Source organism: Podarcis melisellensis, assembly GCF_964234715.1.
Source record: "Podarcis melisellensis genome assembly, chromosome: 12".
Taxonomy (NCBI): Eukaryota; Metazoa; Chordata; class Lepidosauria; order Squamata; family Lacertidae; genus Podarcis; species Podarcis melisellensis.
The window spans coordinates 39678281-39693399 of record NC_138544.1 but is presented as its reverse complement, the minus strand read 5'-3'; the positions used below and the strand labels follow the sequence as shown (position 1 = coordinate 39693399).

Here is a 15119-nt window from a genome sequence, read left to right as displayed (position 1 = left end):
TTAAATTGGATCAAATGTATGCTGTTTGGATCTCTATTCATCTGGTCAATCCTTCCAGAAGTTCCCACTGAGAAGTAGTTAGAGGTCGTATCCAGGGACTGAATTAAAGAAAAAGAGACCAGTCATCTTGTGTAGCTCAAGTCGTAACTTTGAAAGATGATTCAATGATTCTAGGCTAAACTACATCATAGACCTTGCATACATTTGCCAAGACTTTTTTTTTTAAGTCCAATCTTCTTATGGCCAGAATTAGAATTTGCATTTGTATTAGCACATGAAATTATGCAAATTTAGTCTGACCACTCCTTACAACATTTTCAGCAAAGGGGTCTTTTTAAATTGTTGCTCATCATCTCATCTCTCACTGTAGCATTAATGTATACATTTATATATACATATAAATTCAGAACATGTTGAATTTTATCTATTTAAGATATTTATAAATGATCCAATTTCCAAAGGAGTTCAGTGTAATGCACAACAAACATATATAAACACCAGAACACAAGCAATAAAAATATAACACTGAATTAGCAACTCATCAACACACTGATTCAAATATTGCTGCTGATAGTGTTTCGGGGCTTACCTGAGAGGAGCTCCCTAAAAGTTTCCCCCCATGTTGAAGCAGACACCCCACCAAAAAATGCTGTGTGCTGTTCTCTCAACGCACACACCAATAATAAATAAAATAAAATAAAATAAAATAGTAATGCAGTCTTTTCCATCTTTTGTGAAAAGCGAAATCAAGCTTATGGGAAATACTTTTGGTCAAAATATATATAAAAAATTGTCGAGTAGCACCTTAGAGACCAACTAAGTTTGTTCTTGGTATAGGCTTTCGTGTGCATGCACACTTCTTCAGATACACTGAAACAGAAGTCAACAGACCCTTATATATAGTGGGAGGGTGGGGTGGGGTTTTTCTCAGGGTAGTAGGAGATGGGTGATTGACTCAATGGGTATGGTAAACCTGTTGAGAACTGTTAACGACTGCATTTAGTCCTACAAGAAAAGCAAGGGATAGCATGCAGATGATTAGCATATGTAATGAGACAGGAATCCAATATCTCTATTAAGACCAGCTCTCTCCATAGTTTGCAGTTTAGTGATTACAGCTGATTACAACCAAATTACAACTGATCACCCTCCTGAGAAAAACCCCACCTCACCCTCCCACTATATATAAGGGTCTGGTCACTTCTGTTTTAGTGTATCTGAAGAAGTGTGCATGCACACGAAAGCTTATACCAAGAACAAACTTAGTTGGTCTCTAAGGTGCTACTGGACAATTTTATTTTCCCCCCCATATATTTTGAGTGCATCAGACCAACATGACGGCTACCTATCTGAATCTAGAACTTTTGGTCAAGTGAGAAAATTAGTCCACTGCAACTGTCAGGTCTCGATTGTGGCCATTTTCCACAACCCAAGCCCACCCCAACCCACTAGCTGATGTCATTTATGATGTCATCGGAAGGGTGTGAGGACAGGGCTAAATCCTGTGTTGACTGCAGGCCCCTGTTCCCAGCATGGAACAGAGGAGCTCAGCCAAACTGAGCAGGGATTTTAAGCCCCACCCATCAGCTGATGGCAAGCTCAGCACGGCAAGATTCCTTGCAAACCCTTTCCTGACACACTGTACTGTAGCCGCCTTCTAAAACAGAGACCTTTCTCCATCATTTTAGCAGGAAATTCCATGGAAATTCCCCTGCTAAAATTGTGCCTTCCCTTTAGCTGGAAATGTCATGCAAACCCCTCCCTGAATCTGGAAGGAGTGTGCATGAGGCTCAACTGCTAAAAGAGAGCCTCTCCCTCATTGCTTTAGCAAGGGATACCATTCGATAGTGCTAATATTATGGGGGGGGGGATCCTGTTTAGCAGCATCTTGCATATGATGTCATTGTCACTTCATGTGACCTACGCACCCACCAAATTTGGCTGATGCTGATATGATTCTGGGCCATGGAGCCAAAAAAGTCCCCTCTGTATATTTTAAGAACTCCTGACACAAAAACTTATGCAGACAAATAGGTCTGATCTGCCAGCTTTCTTACCTCTCTCAATTTTTTTAGATCAATAGCCCACATAGTATTAAAGGTAAAGGGACCCCTGACCATTAGGTCCAGTCGTGGCCGACTCTGGGGTTGCGGCGCTCATCTCACTTTATTGGCTGAGGGAGCCGGCGTACAGCTTCCGGGTCATGTGGCCAGCATGACTAAGCCGCTTCTGGCGAACCAGAGCAGTGCACGGAAACACCGTTTACCTTCCCGCCGGAGCGGTACCTATTTATCTACTTGCATTTTGACGTGCTTTCGAACTGCTAGGTTGGCAGGAGCAGGGACCGAGCAACAGGAGCTCACCCCATAGTGGGGATTTGAACCGCTGACCTTCTGATCAGTAAGTCCTAGGCTCTGTGGTTTAACCCACAGCGCCACCTGTATCCCTTCCACATAGTATTAGGGGAGGTCAAATTATTTCTATTTTTCATAACCCAAAACTGTAAAGTCTGCACTAGTGAGCTATCACTCTGAAATATGGCAGGCTTCACCACCTCCCTCAGCATATATGATCATGCCTGCACATTTCATCCACTTCTGCCCAAAAGGAAGGGGGAAGGCTAGAGCTATTTTGACTCCCCATAATAAGTGATGAAGGGGAAGAGAGAATGGAGCTTCCTTTTTCACTCAGTGGCTTCAGATCCAGACACAAGATCAAACCTGGCTGAACCCAGAGTTCTTTGGGACGAAGAAGATTGATTCTCAAAGAGCTTACTGTGGACATAAATCAAATCTTGACACTAGTAGTGCAGATACCTGAAAACTCGTACCTGAACTTTCATCTGGCTTTTTGCTTTTCTACATGATGATGAAAACAAAGTGTTAGGAAAGCCAGCCTTTATTCTGTACCCCAGGGTAGGCAACAATTTATGCCCTCAGTCTGCTCAAGCAAGGGATTGTAATATGTAATTTCCCCCAGAAAATTACGAGTATTTACCAGACCTCAGTATTCTAAAGCCTACTAGTAGTCACAAATCTTTGATCTTGCAGAGAAAGGGGGACATAATTTTAAAAGAGCGGAATTACTGTAATTGGGAAGTAAAAAAAGCGGCATTACGCGGCTCATTATTAGAAATGGCTAAATCAAGGCTAGTTTAGAGCCGTAATGGATCAAAGAAGGCAGAGCTGGATTGAAAGGAGCAATTATACAGGGCAGCATGGAAAAATACCCAGGTCTGAAGAGTAGGAAAAGGCTCTCTTATATTGGCTTGCACATTTATTTCCCATACACGGCTTCTTTTGAAAGACAATATATTATGTAGTATAATTAGAGCATGCAGCCAAAAGCAAAGCAGCGCTATTTTCAGCGCTATTGCAGTGAGCAGGCATAAGGGTTCCTTAGTGAACCATTTCGTCATTATCGATAAAGTGGGTTCAAGTAGTCTGCTTTTTGTACACATTGTTATTGGGCTATTGTTTCCACACAGGCGGTGGCACAGCTGATTAGGCCAAGGAAGGAGATATACAAGGAAATGTAGTAGGTAGAGGTGGACAGAAGGAAATGCAGTGCAAAATGCAAGCAAGCATTTATAGGATATACAATGGGGAGGTGGGCAGAACGCTTGATTTTAAGTAAAAGAACAGATATTTACTTACTAACTTACTTACTTACTTACAGCAAAGTCACCTGTTTCCATTAGGTGGACTTGATAATATGAAGCAGATGGGAAAAACTAAGGCTGCTTTCTGTATGACATATACCAGCTTCTGCTCTCTGGCAAGTCTCATGAATTGAGAAACTTATAATAGTTGAAGCAGGCTGCTGCTACCTTTGGTCTTCATAATCTGGACTGTTTTGCACCCTATCCCAAACAGGGTTGAGACTGAACAGAAGCAACATGTGATGGTTCTCTCATACATATACATATACATCTTGGGGAAGGGCAATAGCTCAGGGGCAAAGCACCTGCTTTTCAGGCAGAAGGTCTTGGGATCAATCTCCAGGCAGGGCTAGGAGAGAACAGAGAACGAAATCCTGGAGAGCTCCAGTCAGACAATACTGAGCTAGATGGGCCAATGGGATCTTCCTATACTTCCATGCCTGGCTTGCCGCAGGCTGTGAGTGCCACCATGTATTTATTTTGCAGATGTATAAACTGCTTCACAGCCAGAAGCTATCAAAGCAGCATATAACGAGGTAGAATACGTACTATAAAAGCAGTAAAACCACTTCTGCAATTAATATTCAATAAGTCGACTGGGACAGGCTTCGGAGAAACCCTTCTTCTTAACCACTTTATTTTACAGACAACTGTGGGAGCTTATGAATTGGGGGTTTCTATTCTGAGAAGGACCACTTTTCACTGTTCTGTTTTATAGGCAGCCGAAGGTTTTAGTTACCAAGTTCAAGGGGAAAGGGGAAAAGACTATAACTGAATTCTCCAAGCAAGTGTGCTCCAGATATTTTGAACCACAACTCCTATCATCCACAACCAGGTTGGGAAAGTCTGGAGTAGAAAACTTGCTGGATGGGTAGGAAGCAAGTCACAGAACTTGGTAGGAAAACATCCTTATATAACCAGGGATTATTCACTGCTCCAAATAAAGCACACCAGTTTACACAGTGATGTTGGCCACATAATAAGAACCAAGGTGGTTTGCATGATTCTTCCCCTAATCTAAATCAATTCTGACTCCACACACATATTCTAAAAAATCGCAAGAAAGGAACATTCTGTGGCCTCCACAAACTGGCTTGTGAGATCTGAAGCACAGTTTCAGCTATGCAAATATTTAGATGTCTCTGCATATCAAATAGTGTTCAAACATCCCTGTAGCCCATTGTTAATTCCTCACAGAACATTTGTTCCATTTATTTTGATAAAAACCAAACTCACAACTGATAAAGTACAGGCCTACTGAGGATTTTACTGTTAAATTTTAATATTTATACATCTCTCCTGCAGAATTAAATGGGAACAAAATGCAAACGCTTGATGTTAACTCTTAAAAGAGAGCGGGGGGAGAGATCAAAGCCGAATAATATAACTTAGTATCACTTCAGGCAGGGCTTTAAATTAGCAAACACTGCTGCCAACTGGATCACAATAATCCTCCATGATAATTATTCTTTGGGATTAGTAGTGTGTGTGGTTAGCATTATTAATTAACTTCAAGGACTGCTGCAAGGAAGAATTCATAACGCAACACTTATCAGGGCAAGCCTGCAGCTGAACTACAAAGATGAGTCATCCTATTTAATGCTCTCCATTCTCAGGGTTCAGGCTATGAGTGTCGATGCAGCCAAAACAGCACCATCCATGAACGAGAGGGAAGCAGCAAAAAAGCTCACAGGAAGCCAAAATATTGAAGAAATAATTTGAAAAAAACAAACAAACAAAAAACACAGGGGGAATAAACCCTAAGGGGGAGGGGGAACTCTCCTCAAAACATCCTAGTGGGGACTGAGCATGCTCAGTGGCCCTGGAATGCTGACTCTTGCAGGTGTGTGTGTGACAGAAAATGGCGGAGGGGGGAGAATGGAATGGAATACCCGGGTAAAGGGCATGGCCGGCATCTAAAACTGAAGTGCAACTTTTTGCTGCTGGCCTCACTTACTCCCCAACAATAATGTAGTATGTAAAATTGTGGGAGTTAATATGTCCACCCTTTAAAGACTTACCTAAATGTCTAGCAATTGTTTTCCAAAGTCAACATAGGCATAGCCAGGATTTACTGGGGGGACAGTTATTATGGGGGGGGGGCAGAACCGAGTTATCTGTGACACAGTTAGTTAGTCAGTTAGTTAAGTATTTTTATTTATTTACTTGATTTTTTTGGGGGGGGAGCTGCCCCTCCCCCACCCCTGCCCCCACCCCTGCAAGTCAATGGAGCTACTGTATAACTCTCATTCATTGAAAATGGGGTTTTCTGCAGGAAGATGTCTATGGATGCTGCTGCAGATTAACAGCTGACTTGCAGGGCCAAATCAAGACACTACTACTGTCGCATTAAATAGCAGCCTAGGTGCTCAAAACAAAGCATAAACAGTCTTTCCTTGGCTGTACTTCAATAGCGAGGCATGAAGATGACAAGCAGAGCTGCCGGCAAACTCTGGCATTTCTAGGTTCTCCCCCCAAGATCTGAGGTGCCCAGTCACTTAATCATTATCTCACATGAGATCAGCCGATGCCTGGAACAGGCCAGAATATTTTCCTCAAGTCTGTTGGCCCTCCCCAGAGTGCTTCTCAAGAAGACACTGGGCTTGCCCTAAGCTTACAGGGCTGCATTGATCTGCTGCGTTCTTCTCACTGTGAACTGGGCTTCTCTGCTGTCATGAAAAAAGAAAGGTGAGGCTCTGCAAGGGCTTCCCTTCAAGGAAAAGCCCTTCCAAAGCCTTGCCATAAGATGGTAGGAAGCAAGATTTAGCAAGGGCCTCTCCTTAAGGAGAAGCCCTGGCTGAATCTCCCGTCCCACCAGGTGGCAAAGCCAACTTGGTGAGAGGGGGGAGGCATTCTAGAGAGCTTTGCCACTTAGGGGTGCAGGGGAGACCAGTGTCAGAGCAGAGTTTCTATGGCAACACCTTGCCGGTGAGCTGGCTCTGGCTATAAGCAGCACATACAGTGGTACCTCGGGTTACAGACACTTCAGGTTACAGACTCCGCTAACCCAGAAATAGTACCTCGGGTTAAGAACTTTGCTTCAGGATGAGAACATAAATTGTGTGGCGGCGGCATGGCGGGAGCGGGAGGCTCCATTGGCTAAAGTGGTACCTCAGGTTAAGAACAGTTTCAGGTTAAGAACGGACCTCCAGAACAAGTTAAGTTCTTAACCCGAGGTACCACTGTATCTGCACATAAACCCATCTAAAAGCCATCATAAACACAAATGATCACACAGGGAGTGGCACCAGAGACTCCTAAGACATGCCATAGGCTATTGGGATATGAGGGGTCCTGAAAGTCAATTAGATGTAGTATCTCAGGTGTAAACAACATGGCATCTTCCAGATGTTTTGGACTACAACTCCCATCCTCCCTGACTATTGGCTACACTGTCTAGGACTGATGGGAGTGGCAGTCCAATGACATTTTAAGGGTGCCACACAGTCTACCTCTGATATCTAGTAAGTGCAATTAGAATAATATCCTGTGACACTAAAAACTCTCTAGTAATGACATTGAGCTTTCTCACTCAATGTTGGGGTGGTCACCCCTGTTGGGGTGGTCACTTAAAAACCAGGAGAACAAAAACCAACCAATAAGCAAAGCTCCTACCTCCAGAACCAGCCACAGCTGGTCTCCATCCTTCACATCTTTCTTGTAGTACAGTCCATAGAACTTGACGACATTTGGATGGTCAGAAAGAGCTTTCAAAATGTTGTACTCTGCTTCAATTTCCTCATCAATGTCCTAGTAACATGGATGGAAAGCAAAAGAAACAGTGAATTAATGGAACACCTTGTGAACATGTTTTACGCACAACATGTAATAATATACTTATTAGGTATACTTATTGATGTGCAGTCAAAAGGTTTTGCACTGCATAGAATCTGAAAACAAATTGGTCTTTTGAGAAAATACTGGAATATTAAAAGAGAAATTGGGGAAAAGGTTTCTAGCCATAAGTGTCTGAAGTCTGAGAAAAAGTATAACCTGAACTCAACACTTCTAGGGGCTTTTCCCCAGTGCAATCCTGTACACGTCTGCTCTAAGTAAGCCCCACTGAGTTCAATGAGACTTATTTCCTGGTAAATGTGTATATAGCTGGAATGGGAGACCTGTGGCCCTCTGAATACTGTACCCAACTCCCATCAGCCCCAGGCCAGCATGGCCAATTGGTAGGAATGCTGGGAGTTGTAGTCTTATGACACGTGGAGAGCACCAGGTTTCTGATCCTAGGAAGTAAGGCTTAGTGCATTTGTTGCAAAGTCCCTTTAGAAGCCAGGATGGGGTTTTTTATAGAAACTGCAGCCTATAAAACAATTGGGTATCAATAGTTGGATACTGATAGCATTATTCCTGTTTTCCACATTGCAGGCTACAAAAAGGGGGTCTCCTTGAGTTCCAACTCACATATTCTTAGTTTTGCTAAGAACGTCCTCTCTTTATGTTTCACATATCTTAAAACCGCTGTAAAAATCAAGAAGCATTTAGAAAAAGAAGTTAAGTTAAGTCAGAAAAAAAGGTAAATTGATAGCAGTTGCTTGGCTTTTCCCCCGTTAGTTATTTCATTTCTTCAGTTCAATCCAGTGCAGTGTTCTCAAAGAAAGATGGAAATTTTCAAGCACCTTGTTTATTGCAATGGCTCCCTCTTCAGACACTCAGGATTCCTTCAGTTTAAGGAAGCGATATAATCTATGCGGTCAGACTTCCACAGATGAGGGCATTACATTCACAGTCCATGAAGCAGAAACTATGGATCAGTTGGCACCTGACACCCCACCTTTCTCAAACAGCAGCCAGCATTTCAAGAACACAAGGGCTTTGTGGCAAATTTATGAAACAACAGAGGAAAAATAAGCTAGCCAATAAAGGCAATGAATATATTGTTTTAGATGGAGGACACTCACCTAAACACTATAAATTAATAAATGGTAGGATTTTGATTATTTGCTGTATTGAAGGGAAGACTGGAGGCCAGTGGAAAAATACAGGCTAAGCTTTCTTCCAGAAATACATTAACATGACAAAAGGTGTTGGTGACCCATTTAGGAGGAATCTTGGGCCTGGGCAGATAGAAGGTTGTGGGGTGACAGGAAAAGAATCTTTAGCAAGGTGTGCTAGGAAGATGACGGGGGAGAACCAACAGTGGGCTCCATCTTGGGCAGGATGGCTGAAGGCGAGCTCGGGGAGATGACTTTGACGCCAGTGCTGCACTGCTGTGGGGAACAATACCCTCTTGAAATGAACATGCTGTAAGATCTGGACTCCCTCCATGCAGATTGAAGGTGTAAATGTGTGAATAAAACATAGTTCTTAAAGCTACAACAGTCTCTGCTGTGTCTCAATTCTAAAAGTAAACTTACGTGAACTGGATCCAAGATTTTGACTGCAGCTTTGCTCCCATTTTTCTTGTTGAACACCTTGAAAACTTTGCCATATGTTCCTTTGCCAATCGTCTCAACTATTTCCCAGGTGTCTGAAGGATCAGGAAAGCTGTCAAATATGATTGTTTTGCCAGTTAAGGGCAGCATCTCAAAAGGCAACTCCTGGTGGGAAAAAAGAATTCTGCATTGAAACCATCACTGAGAACAGTCGTCCCAATTACAGAGGGAACTGAACAGAAATGTGTTTATACATCTCACTATGTTTCAAAATTAATTTTTACCAAGAAGTATTTGTCATAAAAAAAGTTTCAAAAGGAGTAAGAGACATAATTTTAAAATCTCAGCTATCTGGGGCAAAATTCACATGATAGTGCCAAGACAACACTAGGACCACATAGTACAGAGGTAGCCTTCTGTTGTCTTCTGGATATGGTTGGACTACAACCTTCACAATCATATACTGGCTGGGAATGATAGGAGCTTGGAGGGCACCGCGATGCCCACTTCTGGTATAGTGGCTTAGAGATCAGCCAGGTAGTCAGTTCAAATCTCGCCTCTTCTCTGATTTCAACAGAGGACTCTGACGAGCCAAAAGCAGCTGGCAGATTCCCTGTTTCTGAAATGCCCTCCCTGGGTGAGATGTGTCAGCCTCCCTCACTATTAACTTTTCAGAGGAATTTAAAAACATCTCTTTGCCCAGACATGTGATGGCTGAAGGACCTGTCCCTGGCAACCCTGAAATGACTAGTTTTGAGAGTAAATTATTTATTCCAGGAGTTTCTAAAGCTTTCGTCATGTGCCTCCTCCATGAGAGGTACAGAGGGTGGCAACACAAGAACGGGACATTTCTGCAATCATAGAATCTTTGAGTTGGAAGGGACTCATGGGTCATCTAGTCCAACCTCCCCACAATGTAGGAATCTCAGCTAAAGCATCCATGGCAGATGGCCATCCAACGTCTGCTTAAAAACCTCCAAGGAAGGAGAGTCCACCACCTCTTGTGGGAGTCTGTTCCACTGCCAAACAGCTCTTACTGTCAGAAAATTTTCCCAGAATTTTAGTCGGAATCTCCTTTCTTGTGACTTGAAGGCATTGGTTTGAGTCCTACCCTCCAGAGCAGGAGAAAACATGCATGCTCTTTCATGTGACAGCCCTTAAGATATTTGAAAATGGTTATATCTCCTCTCAGTGTGATGGCCTGGGAATCCGATTCAGAGGCCGAACCGGAGGAACTCCAGCCTGCACAGGAGTCCCTGCCTCCAGGGCTGGCTGAGCTGGGGCAGGGCCTTGTGCTGGATCCTCAGGAGCAGGCACCAGGTGAATCTACTCTGGCTCCGGAGGTGGTTGAGGACTCAGTGCCTACAGGTGAGTCTCCCCCTGGGTCCAGTAACCCTTCAGCCTCTGCTGAACTGCAGAGGCTCAGGGCAGAGAGGCAGAGGGAACTGGTTTCTCCCAGGAGGAGTGCTCGCCTTAAAGCCAGGAGAGGCGGGTCTCCTGGGGGCCGGGACCGCCCCTGGCCTCAGAGAAGATAAAGGCCAGTCAGCCCGGTCCCAGGTTGCGGGAGCAACGTCGTTGAAGACCTGTTTCGGCCAGCACCCAGTCCGGTTCCCCCAGAGTTCCTGTCCTTGCCCGGCTCCTTGCTGTGGACCCTGCTTCGCCTGTGGAGGACTGTCCGACTCTCGACTCAGGTCCTGGACCTCGCCCCACGGTAACCTCCCGCCCCTGGACCAGCACACTCAGTCTCCTCTTTTTCAAGCTAAACATACCCAGCTCTTTCAAGTACTCCTCATAAGGCTTACTTTCCAGACCCTTGATCATCTTGGTTGCCCTCCCGCGGCACATGTTCCAGCTTGTCAACATCCTTCTTGAATTGTGGTGCCCAGAACTGGACACAGTATTCAAAACTGTGTCTGACTAAGGCAGAATAGAGCGGTACTATTACTTCCCTTGATCTGGACACAAGACTTCGGTTGATGCAGCCTAGAATAGCATTAGCTTTTTTTGCTGCTGCTGCTGCTGCATCACACTGTTGCGTCATGTTAAGCTTGTGGTCTACTGATACCCCTAGATCCTTTTCAAATGTACTGCCAGTTAGCCAGGTGTTACCCATCCTATATTTGTGCATCTGGTTCTTACTGTCTAGGTGCAGAACCTTACATTTGTCCCTATTGAAATTAGCTTGTGCCCAGTTCTCCAATACGTTAAGGTCATTTTGAATTCTGATTCTGTCTTCTGCAGCATTGGCTACCTCTCCCAGTTTGGTGTCATCAGCAAATTTGATGAGCATCCTCTCAGTTCCTTCATCCAAGTCATTTATAAAGACGTTGAACAACAACGGGCCCAGGGCAGAACCTTGCGGCACCCCACTTGCCACTTGACAAGGAACCATTAATCTCTTTGGGTTCGGTCAGTCAAATCCACCTAACAGTTACCCTCACAAGAATATCATGGAGGCCTTTGTCAAAAGCCTTACTGAAATCAAGATACACTGTGTCCACAGCATTTCCCTGATCCACTAAGTTTGTAATTCCAAAAGAAGAAAGAAAGAAAAAGAAATCAGATTGGTCTGGGATGATTTATTTTTGAGAAACCCATGTTGGGTCTTAGTAATCACAGCATCCTTTTCTAAATGCTCACAGACCGACTGTTGAATTATCTGTTCTAGGACCTTTCCTGGTATCAATGTCAAGCTCACCAGTCTATAATTACCTGAGTCTTCCTTTTCCCCCAGGCAAAAATGTTCCCCTTTGGCTATTTAACATCTTATATCCTTTTAGATTAAGGTCACCAGATTTTTTTCAATGATTCTGGAGACACTTTTCAACTTCAATGGATTTTGTATGGGGACTGATTTGTAAATCCGGGGACTGTCCCCAGGAAATGGGGATGTCTGGTAACCTTATTTTAGATGCGTGTGGTTTATTTTTTGGGAGAAGGGTTATAGTTTGGTTTTGTCCTTGTTTTTATTACATATTTTGCATTCTTATCTTGTATTTTTAGGCTGCAAACTGCCCTGGGATCTTCAGATGAAGGGCAGTACACAAATTTAATAAATAAAATAATTTATTTTTGAGAAGGTTGGTGTTGTTGTTTTTAAGTTTTAATTGTATTATTTTAGTAGTGACAGGGCTCCTTTGGAGGGAGGTTGGTATACAAGCGGCGGCCATTTTGCTCACGTCTGACAATTGATGCACGACCACTAACACATGCTTTGTTTTGGGCCCTGGAAGGGGGCAGGACAGGGGTGGGACAGCCTTACAAACAACTGGCATGCGCAATGACCCAGAACGCAACCCCCACACAAATGGGGAGCGGCCTGCATACATTCAATAAATAAATTGGGGGGAGGGAGTGGCCCCACCTTTTTTGGCTCAGGGCCGAGTGGCATGTGGCTCTCAATTGTTTCCCCCAGGGAATGAGGGCAAATTAAGAAAAAAAAGATTCCTCTCCCCCTACTCTAAGAACTAAGGATTTGTAAATAGTATTGGACAGTGTTCCCTCGCCTTGGGTCTCCAGCTGTTTTTTTGACTACAACTCCCATCATCCCTACTTAGCAAGCCCAGTGGTCATGGATGATGGGAATTGTAGTCCCAAAACAGCTGCGGACCAAAGGTTGGGAAGCACTGATATAGGAGATGCTACCATTCTGTATGGTGCCCATGCTTTGTGCATGGCTAAGCAGGGGTTAGGCATCAGTAGTCCATGAACAAACTCACGTTTACTTTCCTCTTAGCAGCACTCAATTTAAGAAACGCAGCAAAACAGAACGAAAACCCAAAGTGATTTTTCAACAAGTGGATGCCCAATGAACATTTCTGAAGAGCAAGCCAGATCCCCAAGTCTAAGCACCTTTTAATTTTCCTATTACAAGCCAATGAACATTTACAAGTGTCATAAAAATCAATACCTTTGCTCAAGTCTATTTGTCAGAGCTGACAACAACAAAGCTTCGGTGGCCAAAGAACTGGGTCACCCGTAACCCAAGAATTGCTCGCTTTATCTGAGTACTGATATCCAAGTTAGAAATTAAGGAAGTGTATCAGATAACCTGGTCAAGGAAAGGAAAGGCTCCGGGCATTAAAACACTGTTACACATCCAACTGCACATACCGGTACATAACATGATTAGTTCCCCCAAAGCCAGTTAAGAACAAGGCATCTATAGACCCTCCAGAACAGGCTAGATTAACACAAAAGCTGCGCTTACTTATAACAGCAACAATACGGGCAGTGAGTTTAGCCAGCTAGAAAAAGGTAAACAATATAAAGTTAGGATAATGGCAGTTGTCAATATATATTTGTAACATTGCCTACTGCATACTACAGTGGTCAAACCACTCGTGGACCTCTAGACTAGACAAAGCTGTGATGCGCAGAGGTGTGAAAAGTGCAGAAGCTGAAGGCGCCACACCTGTGACACTCAGCACACTGACTTGGAAGCTCACTTCATTGAAATCGATGGGACTCAAGGCCACATCATATGCAACAGGTTCCCTTCTGTGCAGCAGCTGACCATATCTCATTACAGCCTGTAAGAGGTCTGTCTTTGCACATGGGGCAAGAGAGAAATTGCATCTGCAATTGGATTCTGCTTCTTGTCATGTGTAGTCCACATGTACAAGTGACAAATCAACACATGCATTAGCTACTCATGCTTTTAAAATTAATATTTTGCTATTACTATGATGTCACTAGGGCTCACGACACTTCACACTGATACCAAACCGAGGCTACTGCCAAGTTTCCGACCATGGGCATTTGCAGCCAGTGAACAAACTCCCTTACTTTCATCTTACAACACACTTAAAACGTTTTATTTGCAGCTTTATAGATGCAACTCTTTCGTTTACTAGGGAGGCAGCCCGATAGAACAAAGGGGACCGAGTAAAACACCCGGAAGACTCAGTTGCACAAAACCCAATGAAGTCCATTTATCTTACTTTACTCCCACAATCGGTTTAGGATTGCTGCCTACGCACGCAGCCCGATCCTATGCAGCTTGCTCCCCAGCAAGTACGCGCCATGAGTTTCAGTTCAGTCTGATAACCGGGGATTGGCGGTGGTGGGGAGCAGGAGTGCCAGTTTGGCCCCAAGACCGTGGGTGCCCGGGGCCGTGGGTGCCATGCAGCGTACATGGCACTGGCGCCAAAATTTGTGGGTGCCCGGCCCCTTCGTGGGGAATTCTGTGGGTGCCCGAGCACCCAGGGCGCCGGCACCTATGGTGGGGAGATAAGATCCCTTGCTGCCTCAACGAGCAGCAGGGCACACAGCTCGCCGTTCTGGTAAACGCGCGCTCCTTGCGCGGAATCCTACACGCTCCCCGAAAGGGCGATCTTCCTCCCCATCGCGCGCGCTCAGCTGCTCCTCTGCCCCCGACCTTCCCCATCTTCTCGACACCACCCTGGGGGGCGAGGGGGCTTACCTTGCCTGGTGGTGCAGGGCGGAGACAGGAGCCCCACGCGACTCTTCCTGCCTCGCTGGAGAGAGGCTTGGGCGCGGGTTCGAGTCCTGCGCGGCCACCAGCTCCCTCTGCCCGCGGGTAGCTCGGCCCATCCAGCGGCGCCCGCAGAGAATCAGGGCGGGAAGGCAGAGATCCCGGCGCCAGCGGCGCTCAGCTCTCCTCGCTCCAGATGGCCAGATCAGGTTGCTCCGGCGGAGCAGGCAGCTGTCCAGGGGTTCCGCCCGTCGGATCCTGACCCTTCGCCTGCCCTGCAGCGGATGCTTTACCCCGGGGGTCAACAGAAGGCCACGCGAGCAGGCTCTCGCCCTCCTCCTTGTCCTCCTCCTATTTTCCAGGCATCCATAAGGGAGACACCCATCTCAGTCCCCACCACCGCGCGCCCCCTCGCACTCTTTCCAATGAGACATGCAACAGATTGTTCTTCTCCTTAAAAAAAAAAAAAAGTAAAATAAAATCCGCCGCCTGCCCTCCTCCTCCTGGTGGCCTGGATAGCAGCCACCTGGCGTTAGGAGAGACAAGCAATAAGCTTTGCATTAGTAGCAGCAGATCAGCCCCTCCCCGTGTGGATAGTCCTTTTTCTTCCTCGTTGTGGACGTGAACGGCAGGTGCT

The 15119-nt window shown here is 45.1% G+C and overlaps 1 protein-coding gene across 2 annotated transcripts in view; it reads right to left on the bottom strand.

Annotated features, from left to right (window-relative positions):
- The window catches only part of MYO3A (myosin IIIA), a 113208-nt gene extending 98305 nt beyond the window's left edge, over positions 1–14903 (bottom strand). For both annotated transcript variants that reach the window (XM_081931447.1, XM_081931448.1), the window contains exons 1-3: positions 14471–14903; positions 9028–9210; positions 7277–7411 (exon numbers count right to left, since the gene is read on the bottom strand). In XM_081931447.1, coding sequence (XP_081787573.1) covers positions 7277–7411; positions 9028–9195 — 303 coding nt within the window. In that variant the 5' untranslated portion in view covers positions 9196–9210; positions 14471–14903. The remainder of the gene's footprint in view (positions 1–7276; positions 7412–9027; positions 9211–14470) is intronic.
- Positions 14904–15119: the final 216 nt, after the last annotated feature.